Source organism: Perca fluviatilis, chromosome 5 (assembly GCF_010015445.1).
Source record: "Perca fluviatilis chromosome 5, GENO_Pfluv_1.0, whole genome shotgun sequence".
Lineage (NCBI taxonomy): Eukaryota > Metazoa > Chordata > Actinopteri > Perciformes > Percidae > Perca > Perca fluviatilis.
In genome coordinates, this window is record NC_053116.1 from 26,377,987 (window position 1) to 26,393,936 (window position 15,950).

General features: G+C 40.2%; 2 protein-coding genes across 4 annotated transcripts; both read left to right on the top strand.

The window, feature by feature from the left end:
* Positions 1-205: 205 nt before the first annotated feature.
* LOC120559113 (neurexophilin-2-like) lies at positions 206-5,061 on the top strand. 3 transcript variants are annotated; one of them, XR_005639212.1, is made up of 3 exons: positions 1,690-3,849; positions 3,975-4,107; positions 4,221-4,309. XR_005639212.1 is itself a non-coding variant. In XM_039800569.1 (2 exons), exons 1-2 carry the CDS (start codon positions 400-402, stop codon positions 5,034-5,036), a joined length of 894 nt encoding a protein of 297 aa, XP_039656503.1. In that variant the 5' UTR covers positions 206-399; the 3' UTR covers positions 5,037-5,061. The 3 variants fall into 3 exon arrangements, 1 of the variants encoding a protein (XP_039656503.1); XM_039800569.1 differs by lacking the exons at positions 1,690-3,849; positions 3,975-4,107 and adding an exon at positions 206-477 and having other exon boundaries at positions 4,221-5,061; XR_005639211.1 differs by having other exon boundaries at positions 1,690-4,107.
* Positions 5,062-5,604: 543 nt separating this feature from the next.
* On the top strand, positions 5,605-15,747 carry LOC120559112 (serine hydroxymethyltransferase, mitochondrial-like). Its single transcript, XM_039800567.1, has 12 exons — positions 5,605-5,717; positions 6,788-6,982; positions 9,808-9,887; positions 10,494-10,694; positions 11,927-12,008; positions 12,160-12,282; positions 12,792-12,931; positions 13,067-13,229; positions 13,404-13,503; positions 14,026-14,181; positions 14,454-14,561; positions 15,244-15,747. Exons 1-12 carry the CDS (start codon positions 5,685-5,687, stop codon positions 15,369-15,371), a joined length of 1,509 nt encoding a protein of 502 aa, XP_039656501.1. The 5' UTR covers positions 5,605-5,684; the 3' UTR covers positions 15,372-15,747.
* Positions 15,748-15,950: the final 203 nt, after the last annotated feature.

Here is a 15,950-nt window from a genome sequence, read left to right on the forward strand (position 1 = left end):
TGAGAGCGCCTTTCCCCGGGTTGATGAGTCATAATAAGGGCCGGCCAGGTGTGTGTGTGTGTGTGTGTGTGTGTGTGTGTGTGTGTGTGTGTGTGTGTGTGTGTGTGTGTGTGTGTGTGTGTGTGTGTGTGTGTGTGTGTGTGTGTGTGTGTGTGTGTGTGTTGTTGTGTGTGAGGTGGAGAGAGAGGAAGAAAAGAGAGAGAGAGAGAGAGAGAGAGAGAGAGAGAGAGGGTGGTGGGGGGGGGCACAGAGCCGAGGATTCACTCCAGATCTTGGGGATTTTTGAGTCTCTCTCACTGCGTAATGTCTTCTCTACTTTTGAAGTGAGTGTAAGATTTAACTCAGTAAATTACCACTTATTCAGCCGGGCAGATTGCCTCCAAGACACTCAGCCTCTGCATGGAGAAACATTGCTGCAAAATGAGAGCACTGTGTTTGAACTTTGCCATCACCTGTCTGTGGCTTCTCCCTTCAGCGGTGAGTATAGATCAGCGAACAGCCGCTTTTTGCTCTGCTCCTGAGGTTGTGTTGCTAATTATTAATGCATGGTGTTGTTGTAGTGGCACTCTGAAGTCTTCTTTTTCTGCAGAGGTACTACTATGTACTGCTAGTTTGTGGTTCATTTCAAATTCCCTCATGTTGGTCTGCCAATGTTCATTGCAGCATTGTTGCACAATCAAGCAGTGGTCTTTTTTGTTTCAACTGTTAAGAGTGTTTTGTTGAGTATGTGTTGGTTCTGTGTATGAGAAAGATAAGCCATTAATAATCCATTAGCATTCATATTTTCTAAAATATTTGAAACTGTTCTGTTGAGAACAGAGAAAGATTTTTGTGTACAGCTCTAAATAAAAATCATATAAAATCAGCAAGTTGACATGGTAACATTGGTTGCAGAGGAATATGCTCCAGGTTATTTAAGTTGTAGACCATTTTCAAGACTTTCAAATCTTGAAAATGTTCCATTGAAAATATTGTGGCATGCTGTTTTATTTAACAAATTATTTGTTTTTATATATGCAGTTTCAGAATTGAAGACTTGTATCTCTTGATGTGAGACTTGATCAAAGTTGACTCTTCTATTAGATGGTGAAGTTCAGCCAAAATGGGTCTGTTCCATCCTCAAATTTTTAATTTGTTCAAGTCTCATGGTCTATAATTCTCTTTCAGGCATAATTGTAATTTAAACAGCTCTCCTGTCTAAAACTTTCTTAACTTTGCTGCATAAGCAGCCAACTGCAGCATCAGTACCTTTAAAGTGCTCATATTATGCTTATTTTCAGGTTCATAATTGTATTTAGAGGTCGTACCAGAATAGGTTTATGTGGTTTAATTTTCAGAAAACACCATATTTTTGTTGTACTGCACATTGCTGCAGCTCTTCTTTTCACCCTGTGTTGAGATCTCTGTTTTAGCTACAGAGTGAGACATCTCACTTCTGTTGCATCTTGGTTGGGAGTCGCACATGCGCAGTAAATACTGCTAGCTAGTCAGTTGCAGAGCATGAGGGCATGCCATGCTAGCAGCTAGGCGAGCATTATAACGTGTGTTACAAAGTGACGCACGTTAAAAGGCTGGACTACAATAGAGCAGTTTGGAGCAGTGAACAGTGTTTTCTGTTGGAGATGGTAAGTCCCTTTAGGGTGGCCTTTGGGCTTTTTCACTTTGTTAACCTATAACATGCACAAAAAAGATATATAACACAATAAAGGAAAGGGAAAACGCCAAAAAGCATAATATGAGCACTTTAACATTGAAGTTTTCTGGTGAAAACCTCAAAGCAACCTAATGCGCTTTATTAGTTGAACTAAATGATTGTGCAGCCTTTGTCAGTTGGAAAAGGTTTTATAACCCTAGGGCTTAAGAAACACTGTCACTTCGTTTTTTTTGTTTAGCCGTGAAAAACAGACACATTAAGGATCTTTTTAGCCAATGGCAAACATTTTCTCTCTGCCATTAACGCAATTACTGCTGTCAAGTTTCTCAGTTTTTGTGCCTCTGCAGGTGCTTTTGCACAAGTGTTCATCCACTCCACCGCTGTTGCTGACTTGCAGTCACTGTGCTGGCATCTTGACACAGAGCCAATGACACGGCTGTCACACAGTGGGCTCCAATTAGGGTAGGTGAGAACAGCATATAGCTGGAGATTTGGGCTTCTAGCAATAGGCACAGCCGGAGCTCATTGTTACAGGAGAAGACAGATTGGCACACAGTCCTGGGGTGGTTAGGGGTGATGTGAATCCCACTTGTTGGTGAGAAATAATGATATCCTGGAAGCTGTTTTTTAGAAATCTGGAAGAGAATAACTCTAAACCTCCATCTGCCTTCAACACATTATGATGAAAATAAAAATCAAGTGCTAAACAACAAGTGCACAAAACTTTTTGCCCAACTTATGTCTCAGTTCTCTAAATACATAACAAACTTTGAGTTGTCTCCCACACTGCATCCACACTTCCACTTCAAAAGGGAAGTGTTTAATGCGAGAAAATAAAGTCTTCACACTTGGATTCACCTGACGTGTCATTAGTTTTTACACTCTTTTACACCAACTCAGCGATTTTTGTTAACATTGCTATTACGATGATGATTTTGATTTTGTCTGCACATATATCACAGCCCTTCTGCTTGTCAATCTCAGAAATAACAGTTACATAAACAGCCTCATTAATGACTGCATTTATTTGGCATTTTAATAGACACTACAGCAGTTGGCTGCGTGGCTTATAATAAAGTAAAGCTGCTTCATTAATCTGAACATGCACTTCATTTTCACAGTCTCAGTTCTTTTATATTTTTTATGAAATGTTCGGGACAGTCAGGTGGAGTCAACCATGTTCTGTATTTTACTGATGTATTGTGCTTTGTGTGAGCTATTCAAACCCAACTATTACTGGTACCGCAATGACAAAAATAAAATACTCTGCCTACGACTGCTACAAAAATATGAGGGACAGTGACGGAGGAAAATATGTAGGAGATAGAGTATATAAAACATCACCTGCTATTCATTAAAATGTTATACCTGACAAGGTTATTATATGATTCCAGATGAAAGCTTAATTCCTTGTTTCATGTAATCCAAATCAATGTAAGAACTGGGATATTTAAGGGGAAGATGAGGATGACAGGTGAAAATGAGGAAGAGGGATTTTTGAGACAGCTGTTCGGCACAGGGGGAGCTCAGTATAAAAAAGATGCTGTTCAAAGTTTGCAGACTTAAAGCCCCTTCACACATAATATCTCTTACACAGTGACCTGTGTGTTGGCCATGTCCCCCCCCACCCCCTCTCTCTCAAACATATTGATCATCATCAAGGTTGCATTGAAAAGATGATTGAGAGTTTAAACAAGGGCGCGAGAGAGAGCGTGAGGGAGGAAAGCCAAATTAAAATGTGGTAATGGAAACATGAATGTGACTGTGTGTGTTACTGGAGTCCTTGCCTAAAGCGAATGAGCTATTGATTGAATTTTGAGATGCTCTCATTCAAAGGATATCAAAGCGTAATTATTTTAATTGATTATCTGCTACCTTGTGATGTAGCTACAGTGAAACTGTCCTTCATTTGCGGTCATTGTGGTGGTCCAGAGGCCTCTTTCTTCTCTCTCATCTTTGGTCACCTTCTACAGGGCATCCTACACAAAACAAATCCTGTCATAGTGATTGAACTCTGCAGTGACGATTTGTTCCTTTTTATTGTGCAAGTGTTGGTTCACCCAAATGAAAGCAACAAGGATTATTAAAAAAACAAACTAACTTAAATCTACTGGCTAAGCAAAAAGGTTGGGTTTTACTTTCGACTTTTTAGGTTTCCAGGTATCTGTCCGTGAGATAGCAGCATCCAAATAGAGGTGAGTGGGATTTCATTTGTGGTGTTAACAGCATAGAAAATCAGTGTTCCTGCCGTTACTTTGGATAAACCACAGAACACACTTTCAGTATATTATTTTTTAATAGGGACTGTTTTTTTTGATAGAAGGTAGTTCCACAAACTGGCACCACGAACAAAATTCTCTTCACCTCCATTGGCAGAAACAGATATCTCCTAACTTTAAGAGAAAGAAAAAAAACTATCTGCATGGTTGGTTCCATTCTACAATGGAATAAAGGTGAGTGAAAAAATGGGCTTTTGAGTGATTTCGAGTGAATTTACCCAATAGATTACAAGAAAGAACTCTTCAAATGTTTAGCTTTCCTTAATTTTAGGTTTTGTTCTCCACAGGTCCAAGAAACAGCCAGGCCCTTAGATTTTCGGAGCCAACAATGGAGAGAGGAGGAAGGAGAAACAGGAGACACTGTGGGAGCTGCTTTGAAAGTTAAACATATCTTCAAAGACTTACAGGTCATCTCCACCAAACAAAAAACACCTGCTTACGGCTCTCTCGGCCCGTACGGTTGGCCTCAGAACGTCTCCCAAGCCCTGGATCAGTATTTGTACCGCCCTCCTCCTAAATCCAAACCTTCTCTTAAAACATCCCCAAAGGCCAAGAAGATCCTGGGCTGGGGTGATTTTTACTTTAATGTAAAAACTGTGAAGTTCAGCCTCCTGGTGACGGGGAAAATCGTGGACCACATCAACGGCACGTTCAGCGTCTATTTCCGCCACAACTCATCCCGCCTGGGGAACATATCCGTCAGCATCATCCCGCCCTCCAAAGCTGTAGGATGGGAGGTTTTGGATCTGACAGCTCAGAGCGTTCACACCAAAAACTCAGTCCTGGTTCCGGATCTGCCGTCCCAGTTCCAGAGCCCGCCTCAGTCCACCAGCTTTACTCCTCCAGACCAGCAGAAGCAGCAGCAGCAGGACATGGTGATGGTTAATGAACTCAACTGCCGGATTGAATACCAGAGAACCAACCGGTCCAAGAAGACTAAGCCCTGCATGTACGACCCAGGGCAGACCTGCTACTCAGAAAACACCCAGTCCCAGGCTGCCTGGATCTGCGCCAAGCCCTTTAAGGTTATATGCATCTTCATCGCCTTCACCGGCACCGATTACAGGCTGGTGCAGAAGATCTGTCCGGACCACAACTTTTAGACAGAGCAGAACGAGCAGCACTTACGATGATGGGTTCTGAGATATCAGACACTGACTTTTCATACATCTTTCAAAATCATATGTAAACGTTTTTTAGAATAGGTTTGAGAATGACTTTTATACGCTGTTAAAGTACAGTTTGAGCCTTGTGTTAATGTGTTAATGAGATTCATAACGTCTGAAACTATACTCGTCTGCCCGAAAGCTCCACATTGTCTTGAAAAAAACCAGTGACTTGATCCACGATATCACTTTGTGTGTGGTGTTTTTGTTTTCCGAATGTGCATTGATAGAAGTGATGACTTTAAATCCACATTTTGATATTTGATATTTAAATAATGTGATTTATCTCATGAATAATAGATACATCTTTAGAGACAGAATCATCTGTACTTTTTTGAAACACAGACTTCGAATTCTTTTTTACTAGGCCTGTAGATGTATTCCTTTCCTGTTCATTGTACAGTGACTGTGGTTGATTAGATGTTTCTTTTCAAAGAACTGACACAGAGTGAGATGATTTACTGTTACAGTTACCTTAATCAGTGACACAACGCATGGCCTTGGCTTTCCTCCAGTACTGATTTTACTTTCACCCTTTGCACCTTGGAAATATTTCTGTTTTCCCAGCGGTCAGCGTTCACAGACATGCTTTCTCTGTCATTACGGCAAACATTAAGGGTGAGTAAATGTTTTGTATTTATTTTGCAGCTTTTTTTAAATGTGCACACAGATACACTTGCTTTAGAATATCTTTCCCTCCGAAGAGCAGTTGTAACTAAATCACTTATTGCTGCAAACTAGGTCAGCTTGTCACCACAGGTCGCCTCCCCATTATAGAAATGTCTGGTTTGAACATGCATGTTGTGTTAGACTTTGTGTTGTGTTTTCAATTTGTCAGTCCAGTTGCGTAAGTGTTGCAATGTTTTGTCTGATAACTGTGATCATCTCAGGTGGTCGAAAGAGAAAAGAGAGTGTTACTCTTTGTCCCAGAAAATGTGTCTTTAAAGTAAAGTTGACTGTACACTCTGCGCTTTATGCAAGACTTTATTTACTCAAGGCTTAGAAAACATAATGAACACAGAAGATGAAAAGAGACTTTCTTCAACATTTATTTACGTTTGAACATTAATCTCTCTATTAGGCCAAAGTAACACCTAGTTATGTAACTGTCACGCAGTTACAAGCTGCCTTCAACAAACAAGACCCTGATAAATAAGTCACTGCGTGTGGCCAGCCCACGTTACACTTTTTCATGTCCAAGGTTTTCCATGACCGCTCCACTGAATAGCACGTTTGTTTTCTCACTGCCTTTCATTTACTGGATTGTTTAGAACATCAAAAGACGCATTATTCTACCTCCTTTGTTTCCAAACCCCTGGTGCAAAGTATTATAATTTTGAGTGATGAAAGTGGTTGAAAGGCTTACTCTTTCTGAGGTTTTCAAAAGACACCAATGGAGCAATCTTGAAAAACAACAACAAAAAAGAACGCCTAAGAAACTTTTACTCTGCAGACAGTTTATAGCATAATGGAGAGTTGCATTAAATCCTGTGACTTGGTGTGTGTCTCCTCACAAAAGTTTTAATAGCTATGAGTTGTTTAATAGAACAGTACATTGTAAGAAATACAGCACCATCTCCAGGGTCCTTTTCCAAACAGAACAGTCACACATTTCTTGTTTAAGAAGTGGACGTTTAGTTGTTGCCTGAAAATTATATTGTTATGTGTCCATCCACAACCCTGTGCAGCCCCTCTTCCTCAGGGTTTCAGGATGTTTGGGCCGAGAGGGGCAGGTCACAGCGCAGTGGTGCGGGCGAGGCCTCAGCAGTGCCAGCGGGTGGACGGGACAGGACAGCCTGGCACGGGACGACCCAGAGATGTGGAGCCTCCTCCAGCAGGAGAAGGACAGGCAGTGTCGGGGACTGGAGCTCATCGCATCAGAGGTAAAGAGGAGAGAGTGGAGATGTTTTGTGTTTTATGATCTGTCTAATTCACATTCAATCATAATATAACTAATAATGCATGTCTGCTGATGAGGTTACTTCAATTTAGAATCAGTGATCTTGCCTGTTAACCTTATTCAAACTGAAACTGAAACTTGATGTAGTTAACTATGTTTCTAGTCTATATCCTTGACGTTCCACTTCCGGGATTGCTCCCTTGTTGCCGGAAAATCCGCCAGATTTCACTCATTTAGGCCGGATATCCGTTCCTTTGTGTTGGCATTTTAAACTCCGGTCGATTTATGAGGACTATGGTTAACCTTTTCTCAGATCTCTGCAGGGGAATCCAGACAGCTAGCTAGACTATCTGTCCAATCTGAGTTTTCTGTTGCACGACTAAAACAACTTTTAAACGTACACAAGTTCCACCAAAACAAGTTCCTTCCGAGCCTGTTTTGCAGTGCTTAGCACCGCAGCTTTTCTCTGGTGCTTAGCACCGCCCAAGACGATTGCAATTGGTTTAAAGAAATGGCAATAAACCAGAGCACGTTTTCCTCCCATCCCCGAATGCTAAGTGGAGTAGCCAGACGCTCCTCCAGCACACTTTGGAGGAGGGTCTGGCAAAGCGAGACTACTATGTTCCTATAACTGATTGCAGCTGCGTAACCCTGCATAACCTTATGTAACCCTCTCAAAAATGGTTCCGCCTCTGCTCAGATATAAACCATGTTGTTGTTGCTTTAACTCTTCATCAGGTGATCACGTAAAGAAAATAAGCTTCAAAAGATACACTGGATTATTTACAACCTCTTCCATGTATAATCTTCATTGTAAACACACCATTCAGATGCAGGTGATCGTAAACTGTGATGACCTATGTCCACCAGTCTGGTGAGGAAGTGAAGTTTAAATGTTTGTTCAGTATCTTGAGTCACACATAGAGTCTTTGTGGGAAATTTGTACAGGAAAAACTGGTGTGTTTTGACACATGAACTCATAGACGGATTGCTGTACAGCATTTCCAAAAGCAAAATTCAATTTATTTAGCATGTGTAATTTTCTCGGGTGTCTTTCCTTCATTTTACCTGCTTGTTCCATTCAGATTGTTGGTAGATGAGGTTGTGCCAGAATATAATTTCAAAACAGACCGAAAACTGATCATATTACTCTACAGACATACATTAAACATTTAGATTTCACTTAATTGTCAACCATGGTGGAAATTTGTCTTCTCCTGTATGCAGAATTCATTGAAGACCTTTCTAAACCGCACAGACTACCACAGATAGTTTACAATTGATTAGTATATTACTGTAAAATGTGAAAAGCATTTGTGCAATAATCACAGAAGTGCAAATGAATAGCTAAATGAGCCTACAAGGTGTAGTTCATTATCTGCATGGAGTTTGGTGAGAAGGTTGTTTTGTTCAGAATCATGCTTTGTCTCTTCTGCAGGATGGCAGCTGTTCAAACTGTGAATAAAGGCGATGAGAAGATGCTGCAAATTATTCTTTGTGATTTCCTGAACAGAGGTGTTAATGATGGCAGTACATGTCAGACAAACGGCATGGAGAAAAACTCAAACTGCAGAGGAGATTTCTTCGGCAGCGTAGCCGCAAGTCACCAGAGATGTAGTTTCTAGAATTTAACTGTTTTCTTCAGAGAGTTCACAGATATTTCCTTAGCATTTTCCCTCCTCGCTAGTCAGTCATTCCATCTAAGTGGAAGCTGTGGGAAAAGAAGGACGATTTGATTCTTCTATTCTCCCGCAATTATGAATCCACAGCACTATCAGTCACAATGACATCTGAAAGATATTTCATCTTCTTGTGCATGTGCTGTCAATCAGTCGCCGCTGCAGGCTGACTCCCACAGAGCCAGCGTTTCTTTTTTTTCATTCACACAGCCTAGTGATCACATTAGGTTCCCTCACTGATTTCTGCCATTAATCTCCACATTTTAAGGCGTGATTGTGTGTGTGTGTGTGTGTGTGTGTGTGTGTGTGTGTGTGTGTGTGTGTGTGTGTGTGTGTGTGTGTGTGTGTGTGTGTGTGTGTGTGTGTGTGTGTGTGTGTGTGTGTGTGTGTGTGTGTGGAGAGATAGCGTTTTGAAATGTCATAGAGAGTTTTGTGTCACTTGGGGGACTGGTTTTAAATCCCTCTGGAATGATTGAGGGATCCCTGAAAAGTGACAGGTTTAGTATAAAAACAAGGCAGAGGGGGCGGCTGAGGAGGCCAGAGAGGGAGACAGACAGAGAGAAGATGAGCAGAAGTGAGAGTGGGAGCAAAAAAAAAAAGAGACTGGGAGAAAAAATCTTTTACATTCATTTCCTTTTCTGCAGCTCCATCTCTCTTCTGACTCTCAAGTGTCTTTGGGAGATTTAAGTGCTGAACCCCACAGGGATTCAGTATTAGTTAGATTCTGCTATATTCCTATTTTAATTTGACTATAGCACCTCATATACTTTAGTATTTAAAAAAAGAGCTAATTCAATTCAGTTTTGCAGCTTCCAGAAAAGACTGTGATTAACCTTTTGTAAGATTTATGCAACAAATTCATCAGATTAAAATAGCTTTGATTGTCCTTCTCTGACTTAATGGTTGTTTTTTTTTATAATTTATATATAATATAATTGGCATTTGCAAGAGTAATGCTTATAATTGAAAGTTTGGACTGTAGTTGTGTAGCAGGGGCCTTGCTGAAAAAGAGCAGGGGTGATCAGTCACAGGTTATATTTGGATGGTGTTCTGAATATATAAGCATGATCAAAAAAAATGTCCCGTGTGTGGCTGTGGATCTTGACATTCTGCTTGTTTGTCCTGTCAGAACTTCTGCAGCCGTGCAGCGCTCGAGGCCCAGGGCTCCTGTCTGAACAACAAATACTCTGAGGGATACCCAGGACAAAGGTACCTACACGAAACGTGCATGAATGCACTTTCCAAAATATATTGTTACAAAAAACTCAAAAATGTGAAAGATTTTCAGAAGCCCAAGTATACATCTTTGTACACTATTATACGATACAATACGAACCGATACAATATGAAACGCTAAGCTACGTAACTAGTGCATTCTGTATCGCACAATGCATTGTGGATTATCCCAGTCAGGGAACTATTTTTTCTGATTGTTCCAACGCCCCATGAATGCAGCACAAACTGACCTATCTTGCAATATTAACAAAAGTAATTTGAAAAAGAATTTGTGTATCCGCCCTGGGATTCGGATCCACTCCAAAATGTAATGGGTTCTCCCATGGCCCATGCTACACCCTTCCACCAAGTTTCCTGAAAATCGAGTCAGTAGTTTTCCCGTAATCCTGCTGACAGACAAACAAACAAACTAAAACACTAAAAAAACTAAACATAAACTCCTTGGCGGAGGTAACAATACAATACGTAACAATAAAAAAATATACGATGCGATTTGATACAAACAATATGATACAAAATGATACAATACCATGAGATATGATTCTTTCAAATCAATTCCTTTTGTTTCTTTCCTTTCAGGTACTATGGAGGTGCAGAGATCGTAGACAAGATTGAGCTGCTGTGTCAGAAGAGAGCGCTTAATGTCTTTGGTCTTGACCCAAATCTGTGGGGCATCAATGTCCAGCCGTACTCCGGATCACCCGCTAACTTTGCAGCCTACACATCTGTACTGCAGCCTCATGACCGCATCATGGGCCTGGATCTGCCTGACGGAGGACAGTGAGTGAACATGTACTCAAATATAGAGCTTTTGGGTTCTTAGTGATAAAACAATACTCTAAATTAAACCATATCATAACACATATTGTAGTGTTAGTTGAAATACTTGGGTAGGAACCTTTGTATGGAACGCATGTAACCGGGGAAGTTTAATAAAGGTGCACGGTACTGACGATGCAGTCACATCTTCATGTGTCTCTCCACTTATTGTTAATACACAGCAAGGCCAACTGAACACATATGACTAATGATGTAATAACTTACAGGATGTTACATAAAAAAGATTAAGTAATAACTGCTGGGTATATACTTATAATGTGATGCTGTGTCATCATTGTTATTCAATGCATTTAGGTAGACATGCTATTGACATTATCTGACAGTTACTGTATTACCTAATGAGTTGCCACAGTTTTGTTAAATGTGCCATGAAATATTTTGAGATTTCGCCTACTGTAAGTGGTTTAGATATTTTCTGCATGAAACCGGATCTTTCTCTGGGAATTAATGTCAAGAGGAATTACTGTGATGTTAAATGACAAGATGTTAGTCACACAGTCTGGAGTTGTCACATCATACCACACTGATGAATATATATTTTTATTTGGACTACAACCACAGAAGTGTGGGTAAACAATATTTTTTCCAAACATCTGAGTGATAGTACTGCTGTAAGCATAGTTAGCTTAAAGATGTAGCAGACCTGCAACTTTTATATGCCAGACACTATATAAAACTTGGTTGGGGTACAGTAAATTAGAAGGATTGTTTTTATATATATATATATATATATATATATATATATATATATATATATAGTATAATCAAATATTTCATATATTTAGCATATAACAATAACACAACAATACACACAGTGGCACTAGGTAACAACTTAAAACAACATTGTTACTTCTAAAAAGTGACAATATAATAACAATATAATATAAGCAAGATATAGTCTTTACATGACCAGATGAATTGTATAAATGTACAATTGTACAAGCTGCAGCAACCAAAGACGATATGTAGGTCAGAGGAAGGAGGCAGTGGGATGAAGGGGTTTGAAGCATTGAAACTACCGAAGTTAGTTTCACAGAAATGATACATTACCATAGTTGATTACATAAATAATACTGGTCATATGGAAGAGAAATTGGGATCTAGAGAGGTCAGAAGAAGTTTACAATGTTGCAGAAGAGCTCGCTGAACTTTTGTACTCCACCACATTTCAGCCTCACCCACGGCTACATGACAGACACCAAGAGAATCTCAGCCACCTCCATCTACTTTGAATCCATGCCTTACAAGCTGGATGTGAGTCATTTAGTTACTCTCCTTTTTGTTGAATAAAAATTATGTTATAAACCAATATGTCAAAGAGAATCTTTGAAGAATACAAAGTTTATAAAACAAAATTTGACTATTGGGTGATTCTTCCCTCTATCCTCCTCCTGTATCATCTCAGCCCAAAACAGGTCTGATAGATTATGAGCAGCTGGAGAAGACGGCTCGACTCTTCAGACCCAGACTCATCATAGCGGGAACCAGCGCCTACGCTCGCCTCATCGACTACTCTCGCATGAAGAAGGTACCTCTTGTGTCTGGAATTATGTGCAATCTATAATGTATTCTAAAAAAAGTAACATTTTAATAGCCCTTAAAGTTGTTTAAGTCCCTAAAGCAAGAAAAGCCAAATATAAGGGCAGTAAAAATAGAAAACACAAACAAGAGAAAACAAGCTAAAGGAATATTAGTCTATATCCACGACATTCCCCTTCCAGGATTGCTCTTGTTCGGATGGAAATTCTGCCGGATGTCACTCCTTTCAGATGTCTGTTTTCGGATGTACGTTACCTTCCGCTTTCTTTGTGTTGGCATTCTAAACTCCGGTCGAATTATGGCACTTGGCACCGCCCAAGCCGATGTGATCGGTTCAAAGAAATGACAATAAACAAGAGCTCGTTTTTCTCCCATCCCGGAATGCTGTGTGGACTCGCCAGACCCTCCTCCGTAGTGCTGTGGAGGAAGGTCTGGCAATGCGAGACTAAAGGAATATTAAAGTATGTACAACAAAATCATGTAATGTGTTTGTTTCAGCTGTGTGTGGAGCTTAATGCCTACCTGCTGGCAGACATGGCTCATATCAGCGGCCTGGTGGCAGCAGGAGCTGTGCCCTCTCCTTTTCAGCACGCTGACCTGGTCACCTCCACTACCCATAAATCCCTTCGTGGAACAAGGTAAGGGCCTGGATGTTGTGAATGATTTTTTTTCACTCGTTACAGAATACATGTTAATGGTGGTCAGGTGGTTTATTGTCACGTAAAACATTTAAAAGTGACATTTCATGTTGGTTTTCTCTCTCCGCTCTGCAGGGCCGGTCTGATCTTCTACCGGAAAGGAGTGCGGTCCGTGGATAAGAAAGGTCGGGAGGTGACCTATGACCTCCAGGACAGGGTGAACTTTGCCGTGTTCCCATCACTTCAGGGAGGACCTCATAACCACGCCATTGCAGGGGTGGCCGTCACCCTAAAACAGGTCCAGATTATCAACATTGATCATTAATATTTAACAATAGCCATCAAAAAAACAAATGGGAGAGAAAACCCGTTGGGAAAAATACTTCAGAACATTACCAACACCAGCTTAATTTCAGAAGTCATCTGGAGTGCCCTGATAAAGTCTTTCTCGTTACACATTCTGTCTCTGCAGGCTTCCACTCCCATGTTCAAACAGTACATTGCTCAAGTGCTGCTGAATGCCAAGTCCATGGCTAATGCGCTGCTGAAGAAAGGCTACACCATGGTGTCAGGTACAGAGGGAAATGAAGAGTTTTTTTAGGATAAGATACCCTTCATATTTTATTTGTAAAAGACGCATATACATGATAAGTTTGTTTGGGTTTGGATTTTTTGTTTTGTTTTTACTGAATATGGAGTGAGATTTAGCATTTAAAGTAATGTTGCATTTTTAACACAATCAACAATCAAAGTACCTGACGCAATTGCTTTTGGATTGCTTCTTTATTTGCTTCACCCTAATTTGCATTCTGTTTTCATGACTTTGGAAAAACTCATGTAACCTTCACTTGACAGTTAAATGCGGGGGGGAAATGAAGGCAATATTAAGAAGAATTTTAAAGAAGTGATGAAAACTGTATCAATGTCTATGAAGGTTTGAGTGGAGAGTGATGGGAAATGTCAACTTATTTCACCATCGGACACATTCTCCCCTGGGCTTAACTTATTACTCAAATTATTACACCATAAATCAAACAAAAACAGTAAATATCTCCTCCTCCTCCTCCTCCTCCTCCACCTACTCCTCCTCTCAGGTGGAACGGACAACCACTTGGTGTTGGTTGACCTTCGACCTCGCGGGATGGATGGGGCTCGAGCTGAGAGGGTCCTGGAGCTGGTGTCCATCACCGCCAACAAGAACACCTGCCCCGGAGACAAGAGCGCTCTCACTCCAGGAGGACTCAGGCTCGGTACTTTAGATCAGAAGTTTTTAAAGGATGTGTTGGTTACCTGATTATTGTTGGTGAAGAGCTGCAGGAATGGAGGTTGTGTGGGCTGAATCTGTCAACCAGTCAGTCTTCCTACCGATTGGACCCTTTCTTCTCCCTCTGTGTGTCTGTCTGTGTGACGTGTCTCTGTTTGCTGTTGGCTTTGCATGTCCATCGGCCTTTCAGTCAACCTGTCAGCATGTGTCTCTCTTCACCTCACCCTTATATTTAATAATAATAATGTTTTCTTACAGGAACTCCGGCTCTCACCTCCAGACAGTTCAAGGAGGCAGACTTCGTAAAGGTTGTGGAGTTTATTGATGAAGGGATTCAGATCGCAACAGATGTGAAGAAGAAGACTGGTGAGGGGGGGAGGACGTTTCTCTGCTTTGAATAAACTTCAGATTTATCCAGTGAGACTGGTAGAGTTTGGGGTCTTATATAGTAAACGATTTGTTGAGAAGGGAAGGCTTTAATGCTTTGTGACCAAGGAGAACCAGCAATAATGTGTTTAAAAATGACATGACCTTGTGCATCAAAGGGAAAGATCTCTTCTTCTTTTTTAAGTTTTAAGGACGTTTTATTCCATTTTCCCATCATTTCATTTATACAAATATACACTCAGTTTCCAGTTTGTTAGATACACCTAGTCACATCTAATACAGTCTGATGCAACAGTCCTGCAATAAATCCTACCTTCATGAAGGTTATAATGTTCAGTTTCTTTTTCAGAGAGGTGTCAACTGTATGACCCTATTGGATGATGTAGTGTGTGATGCTGTTGAATTGTATTGCGTTATATATAGAGGTGTTCCTGTTATTTAGCCTACCCTCATTAATATAAAAGGGGTGGACAAAAGAATAGTAAACATAATGTTCAGCCCATCCCCAATAATATTTGTACAGTCCCTAACTAACAGGCTTTTAAGCACATGTCAGGGATGGATTAACACATTTTTTACATTTGTTGGGCATATTTATGAAATTAAAACCGTTTGCTTTTTTTTCTATTTTTTTTTTTTTTATCCCTCTTTCTCCAAACAGGAAATCTGGCCAGCTTCAAGTCCTTCTTACTGGAGGACCAAGAGACAGTGTTGCGCATCGCAGATCTCCGCCAGCGGGTGGAGCTATTCGCCAGGCCCTTCCCTATGCCCGGATTCACTGACCACTAATTACGCCACACACAGAAAGACTGTGGACATTTCCTTTATTACTCATCTAATGTAATAGTCTAAGATATTTTTGATGATGTTGCCATGGAACCAAGCATTGTTTCAAAACACTGTCAGGTTTAGTGTGCAGCATCAGCACTCTTTTCTCATTTCCATATCAACAATATATATCTGCCAAATGACATGTAAATATAATATGATTTATAAAAGCCTGATGAATAAAAAGTCACATAATACACATTTCCAAATAATGCAGATACAATGTAACTGTTTATTAATGTATTTGTCATCAACTATAACTTGTGAGGCATCCATAAGTGGAGGCTGCTGTATGAACAGATAATGAATGATGATAAAATACAGTTGTAATGATGTATGTATGTATGAAAATATGTCTTCATAGAAGTTATAATTGACAAATATACTTTACATTAATACACACGTACATTAACAAATAATGTCTTAATATCGGCTTACAACTACATTATAGTGCATTATTAACCATTTATTAAAGGGGTAATACTGTGTATAAATGCTAAATGTAAGTAAGTGTTACCTAAATGTAGGCCTAATTTTCAG

Excerpts from the sequence above, each read along its gene's own strand:
- LOC120559113 (XM_039800569.1), top strand. The coding sequence starts at position 400 with ATGGAGAAACATTGCTGCAAAATGAGAGCACTGTGTTTGAACTTTGCC. Across the intron at positions 478-4,220 it reads TGTGGCTTCTCCCTTCAGCG|GTCCAAGAAACAGCCAGGCC; the intron begins GTGAGTATAGAT and ends TGTTCTCCACAG.
- LOC120559112 (XM_039800567.1), top strand. The coding sequence starts at position 5,685 with ATGCTTTCTCTGTCATTACGGCAAACATTAAGG. Across the intron at positions 6,983-9,807 it reads TGGAGCTCATCGCATCAGAG|AACTTCTGCAGCCGTGCAGC; the intron begins GTAAAGAGGAGA and ends TTGTCCTGTCAG. Across the intron at positions 10,695-11,926 it reads GATCTGCCTGACGGAGGACA|CCTCACCCACGGCTACATGA; the intron begins GTGAGTGAACAT and ends ACCACATTTCAG.